Source organism: Pan paniscus, chromosome 12 (assembly GCF_029289425.2).
Source record: "Pan paniscus chromosome 12, NHGRI_mPanPan1-v2.0_pri, whole genome shotgun sequence".
NCBI classification, from domain to species: domain Eukaryota; kingdom Metazoa; phylum Chordata; class Mammalia; order Primates; family Hominidae; genus Pan; species Pan paniscus.
The window spans coordinates 39,113,690-39,138,088 of record NC_073261.2 but is presented as its reverse complement, the minus strand read 5'-3'; the positions used below and the strand labels follow the sequence as shown (position 1 = coordinate 39,138,088).

Sequence of the window (24,399 nt, the reverse complement as noted above, 5' to 3'; positions counted from 1 at the left end):
GTGAGGTGGAAGGGCAGAGACAGTAGGGTGTAGTAGTGGGTAGGAGGTGGAGGTGGTGGTGGTGGGAAGTGGACCATACATTCTGGGGATAGAACCCATGGGGCCTGCTGACTGATTGAATATGGGTGATACGGGAAAGGGAAAAATCAAGAAGGCCTGCTTGGGGGCCTCAGCAGCTGAGCCAATGGCAGTGCTGCTTACAGAGTGGGGAAAGGGTAGCAGGGAGAATGCAGAGTTCTGTGTAGGGCATGTTGCATTGAAGATGACACGGGCACTTCATTTCATACTCTAGTTTTGTAACAATTGTTTATGCCCCTTACACTTTTTTCTTTTTTGCTTCGCTTCTGTCCTGTCAGTTTCTGATAGAAGAGACGTAGCAGTTAGGATATTGTTTGGCTTCTTGCAAGAGAAAATAAGGTTTAGACAAGCAAGTACAAGGCTTGTTGAGTTGCTCAAGGAAGCCACCAAGGTCCCAGGCCCCTTCTATCTTTCTGATCTCTTATCATTAATTTGTGGCTTTCTTCTTCATGATACAAGGTGGCAGGTAGCTGTGCCTCCGGACATTGGAAGAAAATTCTCCATGAATATTTCATAGTTTTTCATGGTTCAGGCTTTCTGAACAGAGGAAGTGTTTGGATTGCCATGGCCTTAGAAACTGGAGACAGTGTCTCCCTAAAGGTATAGAACTCCTGAGAGATCTGGAGAGTTAAATTCCTCTCTTTTTCCATCTTGGAGACATTTCTTACAATCCAGGATGATCAACCAAGTGATGCCTTCCTCTTCTCCGTTGAAGGATATTTCTTTAATGAGTAATCTCTCCCTAGAGGGAAGGATGAGCAGATGTACCAGTGGCCTCTGAAACTCCTAATTTGGGGATGTAAACTCTGCTTTTACTTAATTCTATTCAATAGGGATAAATGGGTAGACATGTCTTTCCTATCTGCTTGAACAAAAGTATCTTTGAATTTAGCACAAATGCTTTCAGGCATACAGAGCAATGCTTAGCATGGGCCAAGGGAAGGAAAAAGGCATGACTGGAAAACCAGCACCCAGTCCTTATTACAAACATCTCTTATAAACACACACTGCTCAGATGGTGAAAGAACAGCCCCAGAAGTAAAAATAACTACAGAACTGTTTGTACCCTTCTCAAATGTATTCTGCTGGTTTCTCAAAAGCTATTGAGTAAAACTAGATATCAGAATACTAAAAGGCATCTCTCATCTGTATTAACTCTGCAGCATTCACTGCTATTTAATAAATTCAGCAATGGAAGAATGTATTTGGAACAGTAGGAAAGAGTACATAATATTAATACATATGAGAAGCTCCCAGCAACAGAGGATGCTTTGTTCTCTGAGTTTTTAGAAATGATTTCTAAAGTTGTTTACTAACGAATTAAATCATGCCTGAATCAGGCTTTCTCTGGTGGTTTTATTCTCCCAGTGGCAGCAGCATGCTCCTTCCCAGGACTCAGTCTACCGTGCAGGCCTTAAAAGCCTTCCTCTCTGGGCAGCTGTTTTGGATAATGCAACCCGACTCCTAGCCAATCAGTTTTTATATTTTTTGTAGATTTCAAATACAATATAATTCACATAGCATAAAATCCACCTCTTTAAAGTGTACAATCCCATGATTTTTAGTAAATTCATACAAATTTGTACATCCATTCTAATTCCAGAAATTTTAATCACCCCTAAAAGAAACTATGGAATCATTAGCAGTCACTCCCTATTTTTCTCTTGCCCAGCCCCTGGCAACCACTAATCTATTTTCAGCCTTTATAGATTTAAGTAAATCTACATGCCCAGAACAAGTTTCTGGGTATTACCTATAAATAGAACCACACAATATGCAGCCTTTTGTGTCAGGCTTGTTTCACCTGCATAATATTTTCAAGGTTCATCCATGTCAGTATGTATTCATTCATACTGTTCATCAGTATTTCATTCCTTTTATGGCTGAATAATTTTCCACGGTTTGGATAGATCACATCTGTTTATCCATTTTTCAGTTCATGAACATTTGGGTTGTTTCCACATTTTGGCTATTATGAATAGTGCTGCTACAAACATTCTTACGCTGTATTTTGCATGAACCTATGTTTTCCATTCTCTTGGGTATATACTTAAGAGTGGAATTGCTGGGTCACATTTTGAGGAACTGCCAAATTGTTTTTCCAAAGTGGCTGCAGCAGTTTACATCCTCACCAGTAACGTATGAGGGTTCCAATTTCTCCACATCCTTGACACTTGTTATCTTTTCTGATTCAAGCCATCCTAGTGCGTGACAAGCGGTATCTCACTGTGGTTTTGATTTGCATTTACCTAATGATGAATGATGTTAAACATCTTTTGATGTGCCTATTGGCCATTTGTCTATCTTCTTCAGAGAAATGTCCATTTATGTTCTTTGCCCATTTAAGACTTAGATATTTTTATTATTGAGTTGTAAGAGCTTTCTATATATTATGGATACTAGATTCTTATCAGGTATATGATTTGCAAATATTTTCTCCCACTTTGTGGGTTGTCTTTTCACTTTCTTAATAGTCCTTTGATGCACAAAAGTTTTAATATTGATGAAGTTCAATTTATCTGTTTTCTCTTTTGTTGCATGTGCTTTTGGTGTCATATTTAGGAAACTGTTGCCTCACCCAAGGTCACGATGATTTAAACCTATGTTTAATTCTAAGAGGTTTATAGTTTTAGTTCTTATACTTAGGTCTTTGATCCATTTTGAGCTAATTTCTGCATATGGTGTGAGGTAGGGGTCCAAACTCACTTATTTGTGTATGGATGTCCAGTTGTCCAGTTATAATTTATTTAAGATTATTCGTTCCCCATTGAATAGTCTTGACATCCTTGTCAAAAATCAATTGATCGTATGGGTATGGATTTATTTCTAGATTCTTAATTCTATCCCATTGATCTGTTTGTCTATCCCCATGCCAGTACCAGGCCATCTTGACTTACATAGATTTGTACTAGGATTTAAAATTAGGAAGTGTAAGTCCTCCAGATTATATTGGCTACTCTGGGTTCCTTGCACCTCTAAATGAATTTTAGGATCATTTCTGCAAAGAAGGCAGTTGGAATTATGCCAGTCAGGTTTTGCTTGACAATTTGGGGCTATTTATTTGGCACTCTTGTTACTGAGTCAGGAACTCAAGAAGTGAGGGTGACTCAGGGTACTTAAACTTAAATATTACCCCATTTCCTCAAACCACCACCACATATATTTGGCAAAATGATGTATCATCAATTTAGGAGTTCAAAAACGCTCAGAGAGAATAGTGTCCTGATTTGGAATGTCATCTTCTCTCTCTTCCGCCCTGCTGTCTTTGCCCAGCTGGGATACCAGAAGTAGCCCGAGTTCTATCCTCTGCCCTGCACAAAGGCTGGAGGACTTTTAGCAGGTTGCTTTCTTCTCCAGAAGTCCAGGCCCTAACCTAATCCTTAGCAAGGGATCTGGTCCCTAACTCCTACATCCAGTGCATGGTGACAAAGGAAAATTCTCCTGTACAGCTTTGGAGAAGCCTCTCCAAAGACAGCTCTACCTGGGTCACACAGAAGAAACAGCACTGCATGGACCCCAGGGCTCTGCTTCAGCATTGGCTGGAAGATCGTTGGCTTCAACATTACAGACAGCTAAGCACTCTAATCAATAAGGTTGAAAAGAAAAAAACAAGCGGTTTCTAATCCTACAAAAACTAAATGTTGATACCATGTAGAAGTCTCTGAGAACTCCACATCCCTACTGTTGCTTGGCGATTCAGAATTCTTCCTTCCTCATGGGCCAGAAACTTCCTTGCAGAAGTTTCTGTTCTCTGCGGCTGTACTGTTCTTTATGTCCCAGGCAGAGATTCCTAATGAACCCTGTTGTTCCCTGAGCGTTTTGCTTCTCTCTTTTTTGGGGAGTTAAATTACAATTCACAGAAGAGCTTCTGGCCACTCCTCCTGCCCACAGAATCACAAAGGCCTGCAGGCCCGTGTAAGTGTGGCAGAGGGCTTGTGGGAGAGGTCCGTGGAAGGTGCATCTGTCCTTATGCAGACTCTACTGGTTGAGTCTGTAACACACGCTGTAACACACATGAGTGCTGTAAAACACGCTGCTGAATCTTATTTTTGCCATCGGCCTCAGTTTCCCTGGCCTCTGAGTGATTAAGTACACCTGATAGAAGGGATGAAAACCCTTTGGGGGTCCCTGCCTGGCCTATACCCGTCTCTCTTGGAATGTCCCCTCTGACCCCTATGTGAACTCTGTGACAAGTCCTCAGCCCCAGCTTGGGACAAGAAGGCCAATCCCATTAGCTGAGCAGTGACCAGTCTCTCCCTCTCTTTCCAGAATCTGAGACCCACCCAGACTAGGGTCAGTCCATGGTAGCTGCATGAACCTGTGTGGCTATGTCAAGTGGGCACCGTGTATGGGCTGAATTTTGGAGAACAGGTAAGTTGAGTAAGCAGAAACCGCAAGTGTAGGAGGATGTCAGAGATAGGAGGAAGAAAGAGGGGGGAACAGGCAACATCAGAGGGCCACTGGAGGCCCAGCTGGGACTGCCAGAGTGACCTGGCCTACCCAGGACTAAACCTTTGCCCGAACCTCTCTGGTCTACCTCCTCTAATTTTGCTTCAGTGGGATGGGCCCCAAGAGCTCAATGTGAATCCAGGGGCATTTGGGCATATCTAGAGGGAGTTTTTGTTGTTGCTGTTTTGTTTTTCCTTGAAGTTCTTGCCATTTTTTTCTCTTAAAAGAATGAATGGGGGTGACGGGCTTTTATCCTAGAATAGACCTATGCTTAATAAAAAGTGTTTCTCAAAAAATATGAAGAATTTTCATACCTCCCAAAACCACTGAAAATTTTTTATAAAGAATTTTTGGAGTGGAGCTGATGTCACCTATCTGGTGAGTTCTGAAGTCCTAACATACTAACCGCAGTTTGAGAAGCAAGGCTCTCATGGTCTCCAGCTCTCTGATGCTGCAGACAAGAGACAAGAATCTTAAAGGAACGCAGGGCCTTTCTTCTTCACACCTTGCTGTCCATTTTCTAAACTGAAAAATGAGGTTCTGTGGGGCTCACAACCCTGCAGCGAAGATTCCGAGGCTGAACGTCAATAAAGCGTTTACTAAAGCGCCTTAAAAAATGGGCCGCGGGGCTGGGCGCGGTGGCTCACGCCTGTAATCCTAACACTTTGGGAGGCCGAGGAGGGCGGATCACGAGGTCAGGAGATCGAGACCATCCTGGCTAACACGATGAAACCCCGTCTCTACTAAAAATACAAAAAATTAGTCGGGCGTGGTGGCGGGCGCCAGTAGTCCCAGCTACTCGGGAGGCCGAGGCAGGAGAATAGCGTGAACCTGAGAGGCGGAATTTGCGGTGAGCCGAGACCGCGCCACTGCACTCCAGCCTGGGCGACAGAGCGAGACTCCGTCTCCAAAAAAAAAAAAAAAGGGCCGCGGGAGGGGCACAGGGCTTCCCCCTCGTGATGCTTCCGGGATCGCGCACCGCTGCTCACGCACTCTCCTCTGTCCTCTGTCCTCCGTCCCCCGCCCCCCGCCCCATCCCCAGGTCCTTCCCACTGCGAAGCTGAGAACCCTAGCTCCGGCCCCGACCGGAAGCCCCACCCCACCGTCAGGGACGCGGACTCGGGAGTGCGCACATTCGCAGCCCGGGCAGCCCTGCTGCGCACCGGGCCTCCCGTCCCGCGTCCCGCGCCCCGCGCCCCGCACCGGTAACGCGCGCCAACCTCGCCGCCCTCCCGGGGTCGTCGCGGGCGAGATTTCTGAGCTCCGGACGCTCTCGCGGCTCCGTTCGGCCCTGATTCCCGCAGGCCCACGTCCGTCGCCCCGCCCGTTTCTGGAACCTTTGGTTCCGGCGCTCGGACTTGAGGAACTTGGGAGGGTGGTGCGGGGGGTTTCTGATGCTTTGCGTTTTCTGCGGGATTTGAGCAGTACTTGGAGAACCCCGAAACTGAAGTCCGTGGTGTTTTCAGGGGCTGGGAGTGGAATCTCAGGCGCCTGCGAGTCCCTTGAGGATTTAGGCCGCCCTCCTTGGCGGGATGACTGGCACCGGTAGCCTCAGAGAGCCCGGGGTCTGCCTCCACCCCTAGGGGTGCCGTCGGCTCCTGGGGTCCGAGTCTCCGCCCTGTCCCACCCCTTGTCACAAAACCCCTCCACCTCCCTGAGGAGCGCCTGTCTACCCACCTTCTTGTTCCCAGCCTTCGGGCTACTCCTATTTTCCGTATTTATTTATCCTGGTTATTGGTCAGAGTTTTTCTGACCTTCTCTACTCTGGAATAGGGTCCAGAGGAGTGGCAAGGGAAAATTATTAGAATATAAAATCCCAGGGGACACGTAGTCCGGGTCTCCATCCCATGCTTGGAGCCCTCATAGAGCAGCCCAACAACAGCACTTGATTTTCTTCCTCAACTTCACCACCTCCTGTGGTTGCTATTTCCGCCTCTGGCTTACATTGAACCCAACCATGTGTATTTCTCTTTAGCTTTGCTGAATTGGCCTGGGAATGCTGCCCCTGGAAGGCATTGGACAGAACAGGGACAGTCCTGTTGCGTGAGGGGCATGGGTATGTGCTAATCAGGCCAGCTCCTTCCATGACCTGCTCAGAGCCCCGTGCCAGCCCCTCTGTCCTCTGTTCCTGGACAGTTGTTCCATATCCTCCTTCCCAGTGCCCCAGGTGTGATATTCCTTCCACCCAGGGAAGGGCATTTGAAAAATATTTTCTTTTGCTGTACCTTACTGCCTTGCTCGCTCCTGCCCTCACTCCTGCGATGGTTTCTTTGGCAGCTCAGTCGTAGCGTTTAACTCTGGTCCTATGAAGGCCTTTCTGTTACTCCACGGTCTTGGGCAGTTTGCGTTGGCTCTAACTCTTACCACAGAATTGCAGAAATTCCTCTCTTTATTGAGGGCACCGCTAGCACCTGCCCCCCGACCCTGGTTCTGTTTTGTGAAATACTGCCTGCTTTGCTTATCCACTGCAGTTAACTTTTGGAGTTACCCATATTTCATCTCTTTGACATGGACTCCCATACGGAGTGACCTTGTATCCTAGGTTGCCAGAGAGAGAGTTCTGGCTTATACCATTGTCCCAGCATAATCACTTTCAAAAGATTCATGGTTTGTATGATCAAGTTTGTCTCTGTCTCTAAGTGAGATACACTTAATATTTGTAGTTAAGAGAGTGGCACGTGGCAGCCCACGTGAGACTTGCACTGGGGCCCACAGATGTCAGAGCCACAGACTAGGAAATGAGAATTCCTCCAGGTCAGTGCTCATATGCCTCATGTAGGTAGAGAGCTTTGGGTGGCTTTGCCCTTAGAGGGCAGGGGATCCCCTCCCACCCTGGCAGAGAAAGTCCAAGCTAATACTGAGAGCTATGTCTAGTCAAATTCATCCCCATAGTTACTGTGGGGCGTCGAAGCCAGGGCCCCTAAATTCACTGTCATGATCCAGAAGAAGGTGTTCAGAGTTCAAGCCCAGCTCCTTGACATGGCATCTGGCTCCTGGGAAAGTAACTGATGTGGAAGTGTGACCAGAGTTAGGCCTAAGGGGTCCTGGGCTTCCCCAGGAACCAGAGAACTCAGTCCATGCAGGGCCAGTTAGTTTTAAAGACTGCATATCAGCACTTATAACTGTCCTAGGATTAGGCTAAGAGGTAGAACACTGGTTATCCACTAGGATGACCAACCATCTTAGTTTGCCTGGGATTGAGGGGTTTCCTAGGACATGGGACTTGCAGTTTTAAGACCAGAAAACTCCTGGGCGAACTGGGATGAGTTGGTCACCCTCTTCTCAACCCTGGCTGCACGTTGGACTCTCTTGAGGAGCCTCTCATTTAGAGTCTAATTTAATTGATTCAGGTAGTTGTATTTTTTTAACGCTCTGAGGTTGATTCCAACAAGCTACCACAGTTGAGAACTACTAGGCTGTAGACAGTGTTTCCAATAACCATTGAAGATGTTTGGTTTTTGAGCAGAAGTGGACCGAGACGTCCCTGAAAGGGGTGTATGACTCTGTGTGTTGGTCTTTCGCCTTAGCAAGAGGGATATCAAGCTGGCAGTTGCCTACTATTGCTATTATCTGTCCCCACCGCCAGGCCTTCTTTCTCATTGGTGAGGACCAAGCTTTCTCTTTTCCCGGCATGCTCCGATACCCTCTCCCTGAAGACAGGAGGTCAGTGGAATTGCCTCATTTTGATTGGTGGAATCATGATTTACACAGTTGCAGATGAAGCTGGCATGAGACTTGATACAGGACTGCCATCTCTAGGTCTGGGACATGTGCCCCGGAGACTGGTGGTCTAGAGGCTAACTGTGAGACTGTGTGCTTTGGCTTTGCCCCGTGGGGTGTGGGAGCTTGGAGACCAGGTGCTTCTGGGACTGTCCTCTCTGCAGGCCTCCAGGATCATGTGGTATGTCAGCACCAGGGGCGTAGCCCCACGGGTCAACTTTGAGGGGGCCCTCTTCTCTGGCTATGCACCCGACGGGGGCCTCTTTATGCCTGAAGAGCTCCCACAGTTGGACAGAGAGACCCTGTGCCAGTGGAGCACACTCTCCTATCCTGGCCTGGTGAAGGAGCTGTGTGCCCTCTTCATTGGCTCTGAGCTCCTTCCAAAAGATGAATTAAATGGTGAGTGCTCCCACCTCTACTTTCACTCTTCCAGCCCCTGCCAGCTCAGTCTACAGAATTGTAAATCCATCACCAAACCACTAGGAAGTCTCTAGTCACATTTCTTCTCAAACTTTGTTTTATTTCTTTTCCTGACTCTAGAATCCCAGAATTGAAAATATTCTGAAAGATTTCGTCCTGTCTCCAGGGAGATGAATGTTGAAATTTTCTTCAGAGAATTCTTTCTTTCTCTCTCTTTCTTTCTTTTTCTTTAAAAAAAAAAAAAAAAAAAAAAAAACCTCTTCAACATAGGGATTTTAGAATCATCTTGAGTGACTTGAATGTTGGGGTGTTTCCTTCCTTCACATAAAGCACCCAGACCCCCAAATTGCTATTTTATTTTTTGAATGTTAATTCCAGAAGGGACTTCAAGACTGTCCTGGACCAGCTTGTCTTAAGCTCTACTGTGCCTATGGATTCCCTGGGGGATCTTGTTAAAAACCAAATTCTGATTCAGTAGGTCTGGGGTAGGAGTGAGAATTCTGCATTTCTGTCAGATATCCAGATAATACTAGACTACTGGTCCATGAGCCACACTTTAAACAGCAAGAACAAAATCCATAATGTAATGGTGGTGGTTTGGGGTTGGGGAAGAGAAAGGACCACTTAAAATGCAGTCTGATGACCAGCAGTGATGGCATTGCTTGGGCACTTGTTGGAAATCCGAGATTGCCTCAGACTGATTGAACCAGCCTGCATTTTAACAAGATCCCAGGTGCTTGGTTTGCCAGTGACAGTTTGAGAAGCTGTGCTCTAGGACTGCTCCAGTCCTGCCTTAGGGAGGGCTGTATATCAACCATCCAAAGGCTCTGGCGTCACAGGTGTGAGATTTAGTAATGTAAGAAACAAAAAGCTTCCTATCTTTAGGAAGGAACATTAGATGGGATGCGACATTGATGTGTTATGTAGCTATTTAATTGAGCCCTGATTGGAATACATGCTCACGAGACAGTCAAACAATGAAGAAGTATAAAAAATGAAAAATAAAGTCTTCTAGTACCAATTCTGGTCTCTGAGGAAATCACTATAAGGAATCTATGAACAGTTTGGTGCATGTTTTCCCAGACTTTTTTCTAGGTTTTTACAATTGTATTCAAAAATGGTATCATTTAAGATGAAGATTTTTGGCTTTTTAGTAGCAGGAGTTGGAAACTTTATATTCAGAGACTGAGAGGGAACTTGAGAAAGAGACCAGGCCCCTCATTGGCTACCCACCCCACTACCCTCACAGATCTGATCGACCGAGCCTTCAGCAGATTCCGTCACAGAGAAGTGGTCCATCTGTCCAGGTTGAGGAATGGGCTGAACGTGTTGGAGCTGTGGCATGGCGTCACATATGCATTTAAGGACCTGTCCCTGTCCTGCACAGCACAGTTCCTGCAGTACTTCCTGGAGAAGAGGGAGAAGCACGTCACTGTGGTTGTAGGTGTGTTTTTGGGGCATGAACGCGGAATACCTGAGTGCTGTGACTGTAGGGTGTCCACCTATAGGATGCTGTTCATAGAGCCACTCAGGAACTGTGGTACTGGTTCTTCTAGAGCAAGGTTCCTAACATTTTCTGGTGCCATAGACCCCTTTGCCAGGCTGATGGAGGCTATGGAACTTTCTCAGAGTAATGTTTGAAGTGCACAAAATGCTTAAGATGATGTGGTTCACAAGTTCACTTATGTCCTGAATTTTATCCGTGGATCCATGGACCCTAGGTGGAGTGCTAGGTTCATATCCTCCAGGTATTTGAAGTAGATGTTGCTATATTTCATAACAGTGCTTTGGGGACCATTTCTTTCCTCGTTCATTCCCTTTGTTCTAGAGGGGGAGAGTTCTCCTTTCTTCCCATCCAGGAACATCTGGGGACACAGGAAGTGCTGCCATTGAGAGTGTTCAAGGGGCAAAGAACATGGACATTATCGTTCTGCTGCCCAAAGGTCACTGCACAAAGATTCAGGAGCTCCAGATGACAACGGTGCTGAAGCAGAACGTACATGTGTTTGGAGGTGTGTGCTGAGGCAGAGGCTCTAGGGACAGTGCAGCCCTGCCTTAATTGGGTTTGCTTTGGGAGATGGACTGGAACAAAATTGCATAGTTGGGTAGCTGACTGTCCTCCTTTCATCATCATATTCGAGGTTGGTGTATATGCCTTGGCTCAGCTCTGGGCAGGGTTCTGGCTACACAGTAAACTGTTGGAGGTGACAGATGCATAAACTGATACCAACAGTACAACATGCTAAGTATGGATTGAAAACCATATCCCAAAAAATGCCACCTCCATGCATGTCCAGCCTGCAAGTGTCATGTATGTCAGCAGCCATGCAGAGTCATAACCTGAGCCAAGTGACTTGGGTTTTTTTCCAAGACTCTGAAGTTTAGAGGACACCAACATGTTAGATAATTATTTTAAGAGAATGTGTTGCCAGGTGTGGTGACTCATGCCTGTAATCCCAGCACTTTGGGAGGTCAAGGTGGGTGGATTGCTTCAGCCCAGGAGTTTGAGACCAGCCTGGGCAACATGGCGAAACCCTGACTCTATAAAAAATACAAAAATTAGCCGGGCGTGGTGATGTGCTTCTGTAGTCCCAGCTACTCCAAAGGCTGAGATGGGAGGATAGCTTAAGCCCAGAAGGCTGCAGTGAACCAAGATCATGCCATCATTGCATTTCAGCCTGGGCAGCAGAGTGAGACCCTGTCTCAAAAAAAAAAAAAAAAGGAATGTGTCATTATATGTTGACAGTTCCTGCTGTTCTTTACAGTATGGGAACAACTAAGCCATGCACTGGTTATCTGGTCTAAATATTTAAAATAGGGAACTACTCAGTGGTACCCACCATTGGTTATACTGCTACCTGAGTCACATCATGAGAATCACAGCATTTTGTGCTTGGAGAAAGGCAAAAGCCATCTTTTTTTAATATCAGGCCATCTATTCCTAATGGATTTAATCATTATAGGGATTGAGAGTGGAGAAAGATGGGGTGAGTGTGGGTGGAGCTGTACATTTTTATTTTTACCTCTCACACCCCACTGGACCCCAGGTAGCTGCAAGGTGGGGACTTGGATTAAGTTTTGGCCTGGGCGAGCTGTGGCCTTGGGCAGGCTTTCCAGGAGGCCTGGCTTAGTTTGGTCACTCACCTGACAGAACAGCAAGTGTGATGGCAGAGAATGTTCCTTCTACAACTGGCCTGGCTTCCTATGATAATCCTGTAGAGGTTATTTTTGTATAACATCAGCTTTGACAAGGAGCAAAAGCACAGTGAAAACAAACCTTATCCAAAGGAGCAGCATAAATACCCTCTGTCAGTTTGTTCAAGAGCAAGCGAACTGCCCCTCTACTCTGTTCTTTAGCAGGTGCATACACTTGCCAGTGAAAAGTCCGTGGTTTAGCTAATGCAGGTGTTGGTGTCATCTTACACATTTGCCTTGCTAATTGCTCATACTTGGCTGCATTTTCCTGCAGTTGGTGCAAGACTTTAGTGCACAAGATTCAGGCTCCTGAGGGTCCTTGTTGTACCCTAAGCACCAAAACTGCTAGTTACAGATCTAGGACTGTTTTTTCCTAGAATCAAAGCAGAGAATAGCGTTCTGTGCCTCTGTCCTGCCTCCTACTCCCTTGTCTTTTTTGTACACAGACCTAAGGGTGTGACTGAAAGCTCCATTCCTGACTTGTGGATTGGAGAACAGTGCCCAGTTGTAAAGTAATGGCAGAAATGTGGAATCTGATGAATGCAATAAATCATTAAATGCTGGACCTGAAGGGGGTGTTTCTGTTGTGTACATGTTCAAGAAAATCAGAAACTAAGACAGCAGACTTCACAGAAATCAGTTTTGTTTATAAACGACACTATTCAGATCCTTTCTTTCCTTTCTAGAGCTTTCTGGTTTGGTTTTAAGGAGGATGTGTGTTAGTTCAGGATATAACAGCAAATATGTATTTTTCTGTAGACTGGTAAGCTTAGGGAGTAGGGATGGACCACTTAGATTATTGTATGTGGACAGCTGGTTAATAAAGTCATTAATTTCCATGTACATTGTATACTTGGTTCTTCTTAAGCACAGAATAATCAGTAAGTGCTAGGTATTTATTGTTATTTGAGATGCTTTTGGCTAGAAGTAGCAAAAAATTCAACTCAGACCAGCTTCAACAAGAATATTTTCCAGCTTCCGTAACTGGAAGGCCAGGGGTGGAGTGGGCTCCCAGTTGTTTGATTCAGTGACTCACAATGCTCTCAAGAACCCAGGTCCTTCCCATTCTCTGCTCTGCCCTCCTCAGTCCTAAGGCTCATTCCTCTTGTGGTCATATGGTGATTGCTTGAGGTAACCAGGTCTCTCCCTTCCTGTTGCTCTTTTTTTTAAAGCAGTGAATCTTTTTTTAGAACCCAGCTAACATGTCCTTGTGGTTCACTGATCGGAATTTATTCACATGCTCATTGTGGAGCCAACCCTGACCCCATGAGAGTACCAGGCACTGATTGGCTTGGTCCTGGCAAAGGAATGGAATCACCATGACTGGCCCCGGCCATTCTGGGTACACACATGGATCTAGAGTCAGTCCCCCAGCTGCATTGCTGCTACACAGTGTTGAAGGGCAGAATGGTTAGCACCCTTAATGCCTTCTCTGGCACGTTTCCCAGTAAATTTCACCCCTCTCCCTTCCAAGTGTAGATCCAATGGAGACATACTCGGGTATCAGATAAGAAATCAATATTGGCTTGGTTGCTCATTGAGCTAGACTGGAGGATATAACTTGTATTAGTGGACAATTCACCATAAATTTATCTGGTAATTCACTCATAAATTACACTGATGTACACACCCAGCTTCAGGGAGGGGAAGTTCTGTCCATGGAAGCTTACCTGCCATGTAGGAGCAGAGAGCAGAACACCTACTCTGTGATCTAAATGAGGGCAGAGGGCAGACCACAGGGAAATGGTGACTGTTTCCACCCTGGCCCCTGATAGAGGACTGTGGAGGAAAGGCTACGTCTCTCACCGTTTTCCAATCAGGCACACAGTTTTTCCTCTGCGGAAGAGTGGGGGAAGTGGGCATGGATTACAAAGAGAAATTCTCCCAGGATCCCAGAAGGTTGACATTTGCTATCTTATTTTAGATAGTGGTAGAAACATTGGAACTGGTTCTGGCTACCCTTTCTGTTCTAAGCTAGGGCAGATATTTAGGAACACAAGAATCTGAGGCATGATTTCTGTCCTTGAGGAGCTTAATACTGAGTCTAGATAGTGAGGCCAAGCTACGTGAAAGTAAAGAAACCTAGGCTGCGCGAAGGTCCCAGGAGGGTGGGCTCAGCCTGGGAGGGCCCTGTCGCAGGTGAGTGCTGACCTCCTGGGGGTTCTACATGCTCCTGACAGCTGCCCTCTTCTCTCCCCCCTGGCAGTGGAGGGAAACAGCGATGAGCTCGATGAGCCGATCAAGACTGTGTTTGCCGATGTGGCTTTTGTCAAGAAGCACAATCTGATGAGCCTGAATTCGATCAACTGGTCCCGGGTCCTGGTGCAGATGGCCCATCACTTCTTTGCTTACTTCCAGTGTACGCCATCCTTGGACACACATCCCCTACCCCTGGTGGAGGTGGTTGTGCCAACAGGGGCTGCCGGTAACCTTGCAGGTAAGGAATCCCCGGGGCACAAATGGGCTTTCCAGAAAAATGCCTGTGGCCCCAGTCCTTCTAGCTGCCCTTTGGCTGCAACTGTGAGGAGAAGGAAGGTGGAGTCCCAGTTCTGAAGGTGATGGGAAACCCCACAGAAGAAGCTCCCAGGAGATTTCCCCCCTCATTGCCTGGGGCAGCATCCTGGGATCCTGCTGCCGGCAGCAGAGGGTGATGGCTTAACCCCACATGCTCCCACAGCCTGACCTGATGTGCTCGCTGGCTCAGCAGAGTGTGGAGAGGCAAGGTCAAGGGTCAGCCGCTATGGCTGGCTGGCAGTGCCCTCAATCAGAAATGTGGACTTTGCTCCCAACCCTGGCCAGCTACCCAATGTGAGGGCAAGCGGCTTGACTGGCACATTTGTTCCCATTCCTGGACACACCACCCTGACCCCGTGTGAGGTGGAAAGAGTTCTGGACTTGGGGTTCTGGCCCCATTTCTGTCCTTTACTAACTGAGAGGCTGTGGAGCAGTCCTTTAGACTCAACCTTTGAGCTATAAAATGAGATTGTGTCACTCATCCTATCTCCCAGGACTGCCTCGATGAGCGAATCAGATTCCTGTGTGCATGCAAACTTTGTAAGGGCAAAGTGCTGTACAGCTGTGTAGCATTAAAATCATTTTCTCTAATAATCATTAATATTTATCAAGCACTTAGTATGCAACTGGCACAGTTCTAAATGCTTTTCACATATGAACTCATTTATCCACCTTTGGAGAGGACACTTTCCATTTTATAATGAGGGAACAAAGGCACAGAGAAAGGAGTCATGCCCTGGTTACAGAACTGGGCCAGAAGCGTGACCCAGGTAGTCTGGCTGCAGAGCTGGTGAGGCTAGGGGAATTACCGTTCCTGATAGTTCCGGCAATGGCATTGGTTCTGATGGGCACCAAGGATGGTCTAGCTGAGAGCACGGAAGCATCTTAGTGGTTAGGAAGCTTCCTGACTTCTGCCACTAACAGAAGGGTGGAGAGAACAGCGGGCTGGCAGGCAAGGAGGGATGGGCTTCTTTGCCACTCATGGGATAAAGCCCACCATGCTCCCCATTCCCATCGCCCTCCAATTAGTGATGCACTGAGTCGTGTGGCCAGCTGCCCTCTGCAGCCCAGAGCCTACCACAGTGCTCGATACAAAATAAACACGTGACCAACATTTGCTGAGGGTGTTCCTATCCATCTTTGCTCTGTCAGGAACCAACTCTTTGGCTTTAAGACCCTGGACCTTCCTGAGCCTCCATTTCTCCGCTGTCAGGCAAGGATATCATGATGTTCTCATGAGGATCAGGTGAAATAAGAAAGAGAAAGTTGAGATTAGTAGTTCGAGACCAGCCTGGCCAACATGGTGAAACCCTGTCTCTACTAAAAATACAAAAATTAGCCAGGTGTGGTGGCGCATGCCTGTAATCCCAGTTACTCAGGAGGCAGAGGCAGGAGAATCGTTTGAACCTGGGAGGTGGAGGTTGTGGAGAGCTGAGATTGTGCCATTGCACTCCAGCCAGGGTAACACAGAGAGACTCAGTCTCAAAAAAAAAAAAAAAAAGTGTTTTGCCAGGTTAACAGTGATGTTGGGTGGTGTGGTTGTCCCTAACTCCCCTTAGCTACTCACCAGAGATAAACTGCTCATGAAAGCACCATATGTAAAACCTTCCTAAACAATGTCACGTGTCCGGGCTCTACACCTCTTAGGGAGAGGAATTCCTTGCTTGTTCCATGCAAACAAGAACTGCTGTTGGGGTGGACTGAGGTTACTGCTCTGGCCTCCCCTGGTGCCTGTGCAGGGAGAGTAGTCTGAAACTGCTGGCTCTAGGAGGCTGAGTCGAGGGAGGGCATGTGCTCCGGACTTAGGCATATTTTGAATCCTGACTCTGACACTTAACAGGCTTTGGACAGGTCATTTTGACCTCTTGGAACATTCATTTCCTCTTCCAAAAATTGGTGTTTTACAGTAGTCAGCCATCTATTAAATACTTTGGCAGCTGGCAGGGGGTTGACACATAAAACAGCCTCAGGGCATGGTGATGCACTCCTAGTCATTCTCACGCTCTCTCTCTCCTCTCTCTCTCCTCTCTCTCTCCTCTCTCTCTCCTCTCTCTCTCTCCTCTCTCTCTCCTCTCTCTCTCCTCTCTCCTCTCTCTCTCCTCTCTCTCTCCTCTCTCTCCTCTCTCTCCTCTCTTTCCTCTCTCTCTCTCTCCTCTCTCTCTCCTCTCTCCTCTCTCTCCCCTCTCTCTCCCCTCTCTCTCCCCTCTCTCTCCTCTCTCTCCTCTCTCTCTCGCTGTGTGTGTGTGTGTGTGTGTGTGTGTCTGTAACAGGTTTATTGCTAAATGATTCACATACCATTCACACATTTTAAGTGTATGATTCGGTGGTTTTTAGTATAATATATTCACAGACTTGTGCAACTATCACCATAACCAATTTTGGAATGTTTACATCACTCTAAAAAGAAACCCTGTACCCATTAGCAGTCACTCTTCACTTTTCCTTAGACCACCTCCTTCGCCAGCCCTTGGTAACCACGAATCTATTTTGTCTCTATATATAGATTTTCTTATTCTAGACATTTTCTATAAAAGGAATCATACAGGATGTGGTCTTTTGTGCCTGACTTCTTTCCCGTAGCGTAATGTTTTCAAGGTTCATCCATGTTGTATCATATATCAGTACTTTTTCGATTGTATGGATATACCATACAGTGGTATATTTTGTTTATCAGTTTATCAGCTGATAGACATTTGGATTGTTTAACACAGCTATTATTAATAATGCTGCAGTGAACATTTGTGTACAAGTTTTCATGTGAACATATATTTTTACTTCTTTTGGGTACATAACTAGGAGTGGCATTTCTGGGTTATATGATAACTCTGTTTAATATTTTAAGGAACTGACAGACTTCAGTTTTCCAAAGTGGCTGCACCATTTTGTCACCACCAGCAATGTGGGAATTTTCCAATTTCTCCACATCCTCACCAACACTTTTTATTATCTGTCTTTTTGATTCCAGCCATCCTAGAGGGTTTGAAGTAATATCTCATGGTTTTTGTTTATATTTCCTTCATGACTAATGATGTTGAACATCTTTTCATGTGCTCATTGGCCATCTGTACGTCTTCTTCGAAGGAATGCCTGTTCTTTTGCCCATTTTTAATTGGGTTATTTGTATTTTTATTATTGAGTTGCAACAGTTCTTTATATATTCTGGATACAAATCCCTTATCAGATATATGAATTGCATTTTTCCCCATTCTGCGAGTTGCCTTTTCATTTTCTTGATAGTGTCCTTTTTAAAGCACAAAAGCTTCAAAAAGCACAAAAGTTTCTTAATTTTGATGAAGCCCAATTTACTTTTTTCTTTTTGCTTTTGTTTCTAAAAAGCCATTGTTCTCCTCCTCTCTTGTCTTAAGCTGGGTACATTGCTCAGAAGATAGGCCTGCCCATCCGTCTGGTCGTGGCAGTGAACCGCAATGACATCATCCACAGGACTGTCCAGCAGGGAGACTTCTCTCTCTCTGAGGCTGTTAAATCAACCTTGGCATCAGCTATGGACATTCAGGTAGGCCTGGGGGAGGTGTGCAGATCTGGCCCAGGTGTTGGTTGGGTGGGGCTCGATGGGGCTGAGATCAGTGTGGACCTGAAACTGACTTTCTGCTCAGGTGCCCTACAACATGGAGAGGGTGTTCTGGCTGCTCTCTGGCTCTGACAGCCAGGTGACAAGAGCCCTCATGGAGCAGTTTGAAAGGACCCAAAGTGTGAATCTGCCCAAGGAACTGCACAGCAAGGTCAGTCACTACCCACACACCACAGAGAAAGGAAAGGGTACAGCCACATAGCAGACTTGGGGTTTGGAAGTCTGGTCAAGGGAAGAGGACACCTGTTTCTTGAGTACCTGCTATGAGCCCACCACTTTTACGGCCACTTTACATGGAATAATTTATTGAATGAGGAGAGGTAATAGAGAACATGGTTTAGAGTCAAATGAGCTCAATCCCAAGTGAGCTCTGAGACACTGGGCTAGTTTCCTAAACTCTGTACCTTGGTTCCTTCATTTATAAAATGGGGATAATAAGAATGCCTACCTCATAGAGTTGTTGTGAGATTTAAGTCAAATAATATATGTGAAGCACTTTGCATACTTCCTGGTAATATATGGCTTGATACATTAACTTACTTTTACTTATTATTATTGTTAATTTCCAATAATACTGTCAACTGGAAGCCATTTTGCCCATCCAGTATGAACCGAGACCATTGTTTCCGTTGAGCTCTTCCTTTCTTCCTTTTCCTTCCTCTCTCTTTCCTCCCTCCCTGTCCTTCTTCCCTCTCTCCTTCCTCCTTTCCATCTTTCTTTTTTCTTTCCCTCCCTCCTTCCCTTTCTCTCTCTTATTTTTCTTGGAAAAGGAGAAATTTTATTCCCTTGGAATGATAGGAATCTAATTGGGAAGGATTGTTTTTATTTTAATGCAACCTGGTGATGGTACTTATTCTGTGTTTAAAAAAAAAAAAAAAAGGATTTCTGAAGCTGCCTTTAATTTTCTCTACCACATTCCCACTGAGTGGCCATCCAGACTGTGCATACCTCCAGTGACCAGACTCTCAGTACCTCATACCAGCTCTCACCATTACAAAAGTCTTTACATTGAGCTAGAATCTTCTCCTTCTAGCTTACACAGTCTGATTCTACATCCGAGTGTTTCCAGTATTTAGAGAATCCTCATTTACCAAGTTAGTCTTCCCACTTCCTTTAGTGGTCCCTTGCATGACATAATTTTGCAAGGTCAATATCCACCTTAAAGTGTTGTTTTCAAAGTTGGATGCAGTTCTCTAGGCTGAGCCATACCAATGCAGACTGGAGTGGAATTCCGGCCTTCTGGAATCTGTGCTTCTTTTGATGCACCCAAAGATCAATTTATTTGGTTAATGGTGTGTTTTGACATTCACATTCTTTCTCCTCATATAAATGAGGTGCTCCATGAAGACAGACACCATACCTCCCACTCCTTCATTCTCTCTCTGGCTATACACATAGGAGACACTTCACTTGCTGGAATGGCATTCATCCATTCATGTTATATATCTACTGTGAGCGAGGAACTGTGCTAGGTGCTAGAAACAGAAAGACAAGTAAAATACATTCATTGTCTGCTGGGAACCCTAATTCACAGCAGGTAGCTACATGAAAATCTATGATACCAGCCGGGTGAGGTGGCTCACGCCTCTAATCCCAGAACTTTGGGAGGCTGAGGCAGGCGGATCATTTGAGGTCAGGAGTTTGAGACCAGCCTGGCCAACATGGTGAAACCCCGTCTCTACTAAAAAAAAAAAAAAATTAGCTTGGCATGGTGGCACATGCCTGTAAATCCTAGCTACTTGGGAGGCTGAGGCAGGAGAATTGCTTGAACCTGGGAGGTGGAGGTTCCAGTGAGCCAAGATCGTGTCACGGTACTCCAGCCTGGGTGACAGAGACAGACTCTGTCTCAAAAAAAAGAAAAGAAAAAAAATCTGTGATACTCTATGATCCCTACTGCAGTCAAGTATATGCAGGGTGTTTGGTGTATTGTAAGCATGCAATACATTTTCAGAAGATGATCAAATAAAGCAAACACACCGAGGGAGCACAGACAAGGGAATCTTCCTCTGTCTGAAGGAAGTAGGGAGGGCTTCCTGGGGGAGGTGCTCCGTGAGCTGAATAGGAACTGACAGGAAGGAGGTGTGCCAACAACCAAGCACCAGACGTGTGGCTGCCCCGAGCCTTCTGGCTGTGGCAAGTTGTTGAACAAATCTATATTTGCTGATTAGGAGCCAAATCCCAACTAAATGGATTGACATAAAACTCAAACGTATCTTTCCTCCAAGTTGAGTGAGTCAGCTCAAAACTAGGAGGCCAGATTTTTACTGTGAGCCACATCTGAGCCATTCGGTCTGAATGTCCCACTGGATCCCTGGGGTTTGTGTGGATCTGTGGTGGAGAGTGGGGTTTTGTCATCTTTCCCTACATCCCCCCCCCACCACACCTCATCTTTCTGACCTGGGACCCTTCAGCTTTCAGAGGCAGTGACATCCGTGTCAGTGTTGGATGAAGCCATCACCCAGACCATGGGCCGCTGCTGGGATGAGAACCAGTACTTGCTGTGCCCCCACTCAGCGGTGGCCGTGAACTACCATTACCAGCAGATAGACAGGCAGCAGCCCAGGTACAGGCAATGGGGGCCTGGGCCACTGAGGGACCATTTGAATTTCAGGGGCCCTCTTCTTCTCCAAGCAGTGGGAGAGACAGGACTACGAAAAAATGGCTGTAATGGAGTGTGATGGGTGCTGTGTGGAACTGTGCTTTGGAAACTGTGGGCCCAGAAGAGGGAGCGTGACAGATATCCCAGGGACAGCCATGGTCAGAGGTGGTGGCTGAGCTGGCCTCCAACCAGGAGGAGCAGTTTGCCAGGTAGCGTCATTGTAGCAATAAGTTCAAGGTGCCAATTGTCTGTCTGTGTCTCTGTCCTCCATACCCCCCCATCCCTAAACTTCCCCTGTTTCTTATTCCTCCTCCACCTTCTCCTTTCCCATCTCTCTATTCTCTCATTGTCCTCCGGCTGCCACCTGCCCCCATCCCCACAGCACTCCCCGGTGCTGCCTCGCCCCTGCCTCTGCAGCCAAGTTCCCGGAAGCTGTCCTGGCTGCTGGCCTGACCCCTGAGACTCCCGCGGAGATCGTAGCCCTGGAGCACAAGGAGACACGCTGCACCCTGATGCGGAGAGGTGACAACTGGATGCTGATGCTTCGGGACACCATTGAGGACCTTAGCCAACGGTGGAGGAGTCATGCCCTCAACACCTCCCAGTAGCCTGGCTGGAGGTGGCTTTCTTTAGGCTTCAGATCCCAGGAAGATGCACCTTCTGAGCTGCCTTGTGCACCCTCCCCATTAAGCGTAGGTTAGGAGGTTTCCGGGAGGCTGCTCAGCTGGATCTGGAGCCAGCTGGCTTTGCTCCGTTCCCTGGCTAGTCTGTGCCTGGTCACCAGGGAGGCTGAGTGAGGGGCTGTGAACAGTTGCCAGAAGCACCCCCTCCCTCCCTGGCCTGTGCAGCAGTGTCTGAGCTGTAGTGAAAGTTTCAGGGCCTGCAAAAGAAGAGGCTTGGGCACAGGAGTGACCATGGCTCCAGGGGTTTAGGACCCCAGACCTGTGAAGGTGGGAGCAGCTCACCACCTTCACGCAGGCTTTGTATGTTCTCTGAGCCTTAGTTGATTTTGGCCCCCAAACCAAATCCAAAGGTTCTGGCCCGCCTTGTCAGAGGCTTCCACCCTGCTCACATGTTGGGAATCCCTGGAATAAAATGCTTGTTCAGTGTAATGAAGACGGCATGTCTCTGGGCAGGTCCCTTCCTAGAAGAGCTGCAGGACTGTGGGCAGCCCTGGGGGCCGCTGAGTGGTGGGCTGAGGTGTGTGCGGCATCCCCCTGCTGCCCTGCATTGGCCCAGGCTTGAGGGGCCAGCAGAGCAGGCATGGGCCAGTGGCCCTGGTGGTGCTGGCATCCATAGAGGTTGAGGTGGGGCTCACCAGATGGAGACCCTGTGGGAAAGCATTGGCATCAATGTGCAAACCGAGTCAAGGCGCCCTGTTGCTCATACATCACTTGGGATTGAGCCCATTTGACTCAGGTTCCAATCCATTTCATCAGGTTCTAGTCCTGTGTGGATTGAGGAGAGTTTTAGACAAACACATGAACGGCAACAGAAGCCCCATGCCTTGGACGCTGGGAGCCCCTAGGAGGGGAGGGGAGGCAGGCATTGGATGGAGGGATTTTTTGCCACTAGAGGACGTTGTTGCCGCCACCCTGGAGGCTGCTGTGAAATGACCTAATGGGCATTTGTCCTCCAGAGCCCCCTTCTCCTGCCTGCCTGAGGTCTGAAGGCGCTGCTCAGCCAGGTGCGATCTCTGCCTGGCATTCCCCATCAGAACATCCCAGCCCCGCATCTCCATGGGACTAAAGGGAAAGGCCTCTGGCGCCCTCTGCTGAAACACTGGACATTGAGGCACTGCAGTCAGTACCCAGAGGGGGAGGACAGGGATGCTGGACTCCAGGAGGACAGAAGGAGTGTTGTTAAAGGAGTGACAGTGACTCCTTACCAGAAGGAGTGTTCTTAAAGGAGTGACAGTGACTCCTTACCAGCCATGACACTTGGCAGTTCCTGAGACACTTTAACATCCACAGCAGCAGACACTGATGCAGCCCCTGGGGCCACTTACCCATTAGATATGATAGGCCCAATGCTTAGGGGCCACCATTCATTAGAGGCCCATGAAAATGTCTTCATTTCTCTTAAAACCAAAAGAAAACAGTATAATACAGCTGGGATTTTATTCATCTTTTTTCTAACAGTTGTACAATAGAATTTTAAGTATTTTTTTTACAGAGGAAGACACCCATGAAAGCAAAAATGCCTAATACCCACAAAAGTTACTATGCAGCCCTGATAGCACCTACTGTGTGCCAGGTGACATTTTACAAAAATTAGCCCATTTAATCCTGACAGCAACGTGTGAAGCTAGTGCTACTGTTTCCCCCACAATGTTGCGGGTGAGAACACTGAGACTCCGAGAGACGAGATAACTTACCAGGGTGGCAACACGGAACAGAGAGGCTGGAACTTGAACCCAGACCTTGTGGCCTCCAGTTTGGTGTGTAGTTCTCCTCACACTGCCTCCTGTGTCAGCGGGCACGTTCTTATGGGGCTTTCTCTGCTGCCTGCCTCCCTCCATCCTTCCCCAGGCCCTGGCTCTGCTCCTGGGTCCTCCCGCCATCTTCCTTTCTTGGATGGATCTGGGAGCATGGCTGTGCTTCTCCAAGAGTCCTCCAGGGGCTGCTGCAGCCCTGTTTTCCGGGCCTCTTTAACTGGCACTGGGCACTGCTGTGGGCAGGCCCGTGCAGGTGGCTCCTTCTCTTTTGCTGCCATATTCTGAGGACCTCAGGGCAGGGCCAAGGTCACAGGGAAACCCCATCCCCTGAATGGTTCTGAGACCTATCCAGCTCTGAGAGGCCACCATGCCTGTGAGGGAGGCCAGAATAAGGCCACACCAGGCACAACGCACATCGACAGGAAACCTGAACTGAGGCTACACTGGCCACAGGGAGTCTTGGGGAAATGAGAAAAAGGATGAGAACGAGATGAAGTCTGGAGAAGTGCCCACCCCTGTAACACACACACACACCACGCGAGCTGAATAGTGTCAATTCCATTATACGTTGAATCCACAGTATCTCTGAATGTAATGTATTTGGAGATAGGGTCTTTAAAAAGGTAATTAAAATGAAGTCTTTATGCTGGGCCCTAAACCAGTGGGACTGGTGTCCCTTATTTTATAAGAGGAAATTAAGACATAGACATGTGGCACAGAGGGAAGACTGCGTGAAGTCAGAGGAAGAAGGCTGCTATCTGCAGGCCAAGGAGAGGGGCCCCAGAATTAAAGCAACGCTGAGGGCACCTCGATCTGAGACCTCCATCCTCTAGAACTGGAAGGAAATAAATTTCTGTTGTTTAAGTCTCACCCAGTCCTGAGCAGACTAATACACACACCCACACACACATACACACACACACACACACACGCCCACCACTTAATGGAAAAAGCCAGGATCTTAGTACCAGATGAAGTGAGAATCAGGGTGGAGTCTTTTCTGAGTCACCCACTTACTGGTAGTGATCACAACTAAGCCATTTAATCTCTGTGAGCCGTGGTTTCCTCATCTGCATCGAACAATACAGATGATCCCTGACTTAAGACTTTGCAACTTTAGGATGGTGATGGTGCGAAAGCAATATGCATCCAGTAGACCTGAGTTCGTATGCATTCAGTAGACTTCAGATTTTGATTTTTCCCCAGGCTAACGATATGCAGTATGATAGTCTCTTGTAACGCAGGGCAGCAGCAGTGAGCCCAGCTCCCGGTCAGCCCTGTGATCACGAGGATAAATAGCCCATATTCCACAGTGTGCTGTATTGACAGATGACTTTGCCCAACTGTAGGCTAATGTCAGTGTTCTGAGCACATTTAGGCTAGGCCAAATGATGATGT

At 47.2% G+C, this 24,399-nt stretch overlaps 2 protein-coding genes across 12 annotated transcripts in view; one reads left to right on the top strand and one right to left on the bottom strand.

Annotated features, from left to right (window-relative positions):
* Positions 1 to 5,884, bottom strand: part of FABP1 (fatty acid binding protein 1) — a 47,508-nt gene extending 41,624 nt beyond the window's left edge. The window contains exons 1-2 of one of the 3 annotated variants that reach the window (XM_063594583.1): positions 5,748 to 5,884; positions 4,934 to 4,978 (exon numbers count right to left, since the gene is read on the bottom strand). The gene's annotated coding sequence lies outside the window, so the exon portion shown is untranslated. The remainder of the gene's footprint in view (positions 1 to 4,933; positions 4,979 to 5,747) is intronic. The other 2 variants (XM_034953515.2, XM_003805854.6) reach the window with 2 other exon arrangements.
* Positions 5,369 to 21,680, top strand: THNSL2 (threonine synthase like 2). Of its 9 annotated transcripts, XM_034953512.3 has the most exons (10): positions 5,611 to 5,732; positions 6,503 to 6,583; positions 8,412 to 8,646; positions 9,917 to 10,111; positions 10,527 to 10,679; positions 14,069 to 14,299; positions 17,742 to 17,890; positions 17,991 to 18,116; positions 20,377 to 20,528; positions 20,947 to 21,680. In XM_034953512.3, exons 3-10 carry the CDS (start codon positions 8,424 to 8,426, stop codon positions 21,170 to 21,172), a joined length of 1,455 nt encoding a protein of 484 aa, XP_034809403.2. In that variant the 5' UTR covers positions 5,611 to 5,732; positions 6,503 to 6,583; positions 8,412 to 8,423; the 3' UTR covers positions 21,173 to 21,680. The 9 variants fall into 9 exon arrangements, with proteins under 9 accessions (XP_008974154.1, XP_034809403.2, XP_003805901.3 ...); XM_003805853.6 differs by lacking the exon at positions 6,503 to 6,583; XM_063594581.1 differs by lacking the exon at positions 6,503 to 6,583 and having other exon boundaries at positions 5,637 to 5,732; positions 8,114 to 8,646.
* The last annotated feature ends 2,719 nt before the right edge of the window (positions 21,681 to 24,399 follow it).

Excerpts from the sequence above, each read along its gene's own strand:
- THNSL2 (XM_003805853.6), top strand. The coding sequence starts at position 8,424 with ATGTGGTATGTCAGCACCAGGGGCGTAGCCCCACGGGTCAACTTTGAG. Across the intron at positions 14,300-17,741 it reads GGCTGCCGGTAACCTTGCAG|CTGGGTACATTGCTCAGAAG; the intron begins GTAAGGAATCCC and ends TCTTGTCTTAAG. Across the intron at positions 20,529-20,946 it reads ATAGACAGGCAGCAGCCCAG|CACTCCCCGGTGCTGCCTCG; the intron begins GTACAGGCAATG and ends CCATCCCCACAG.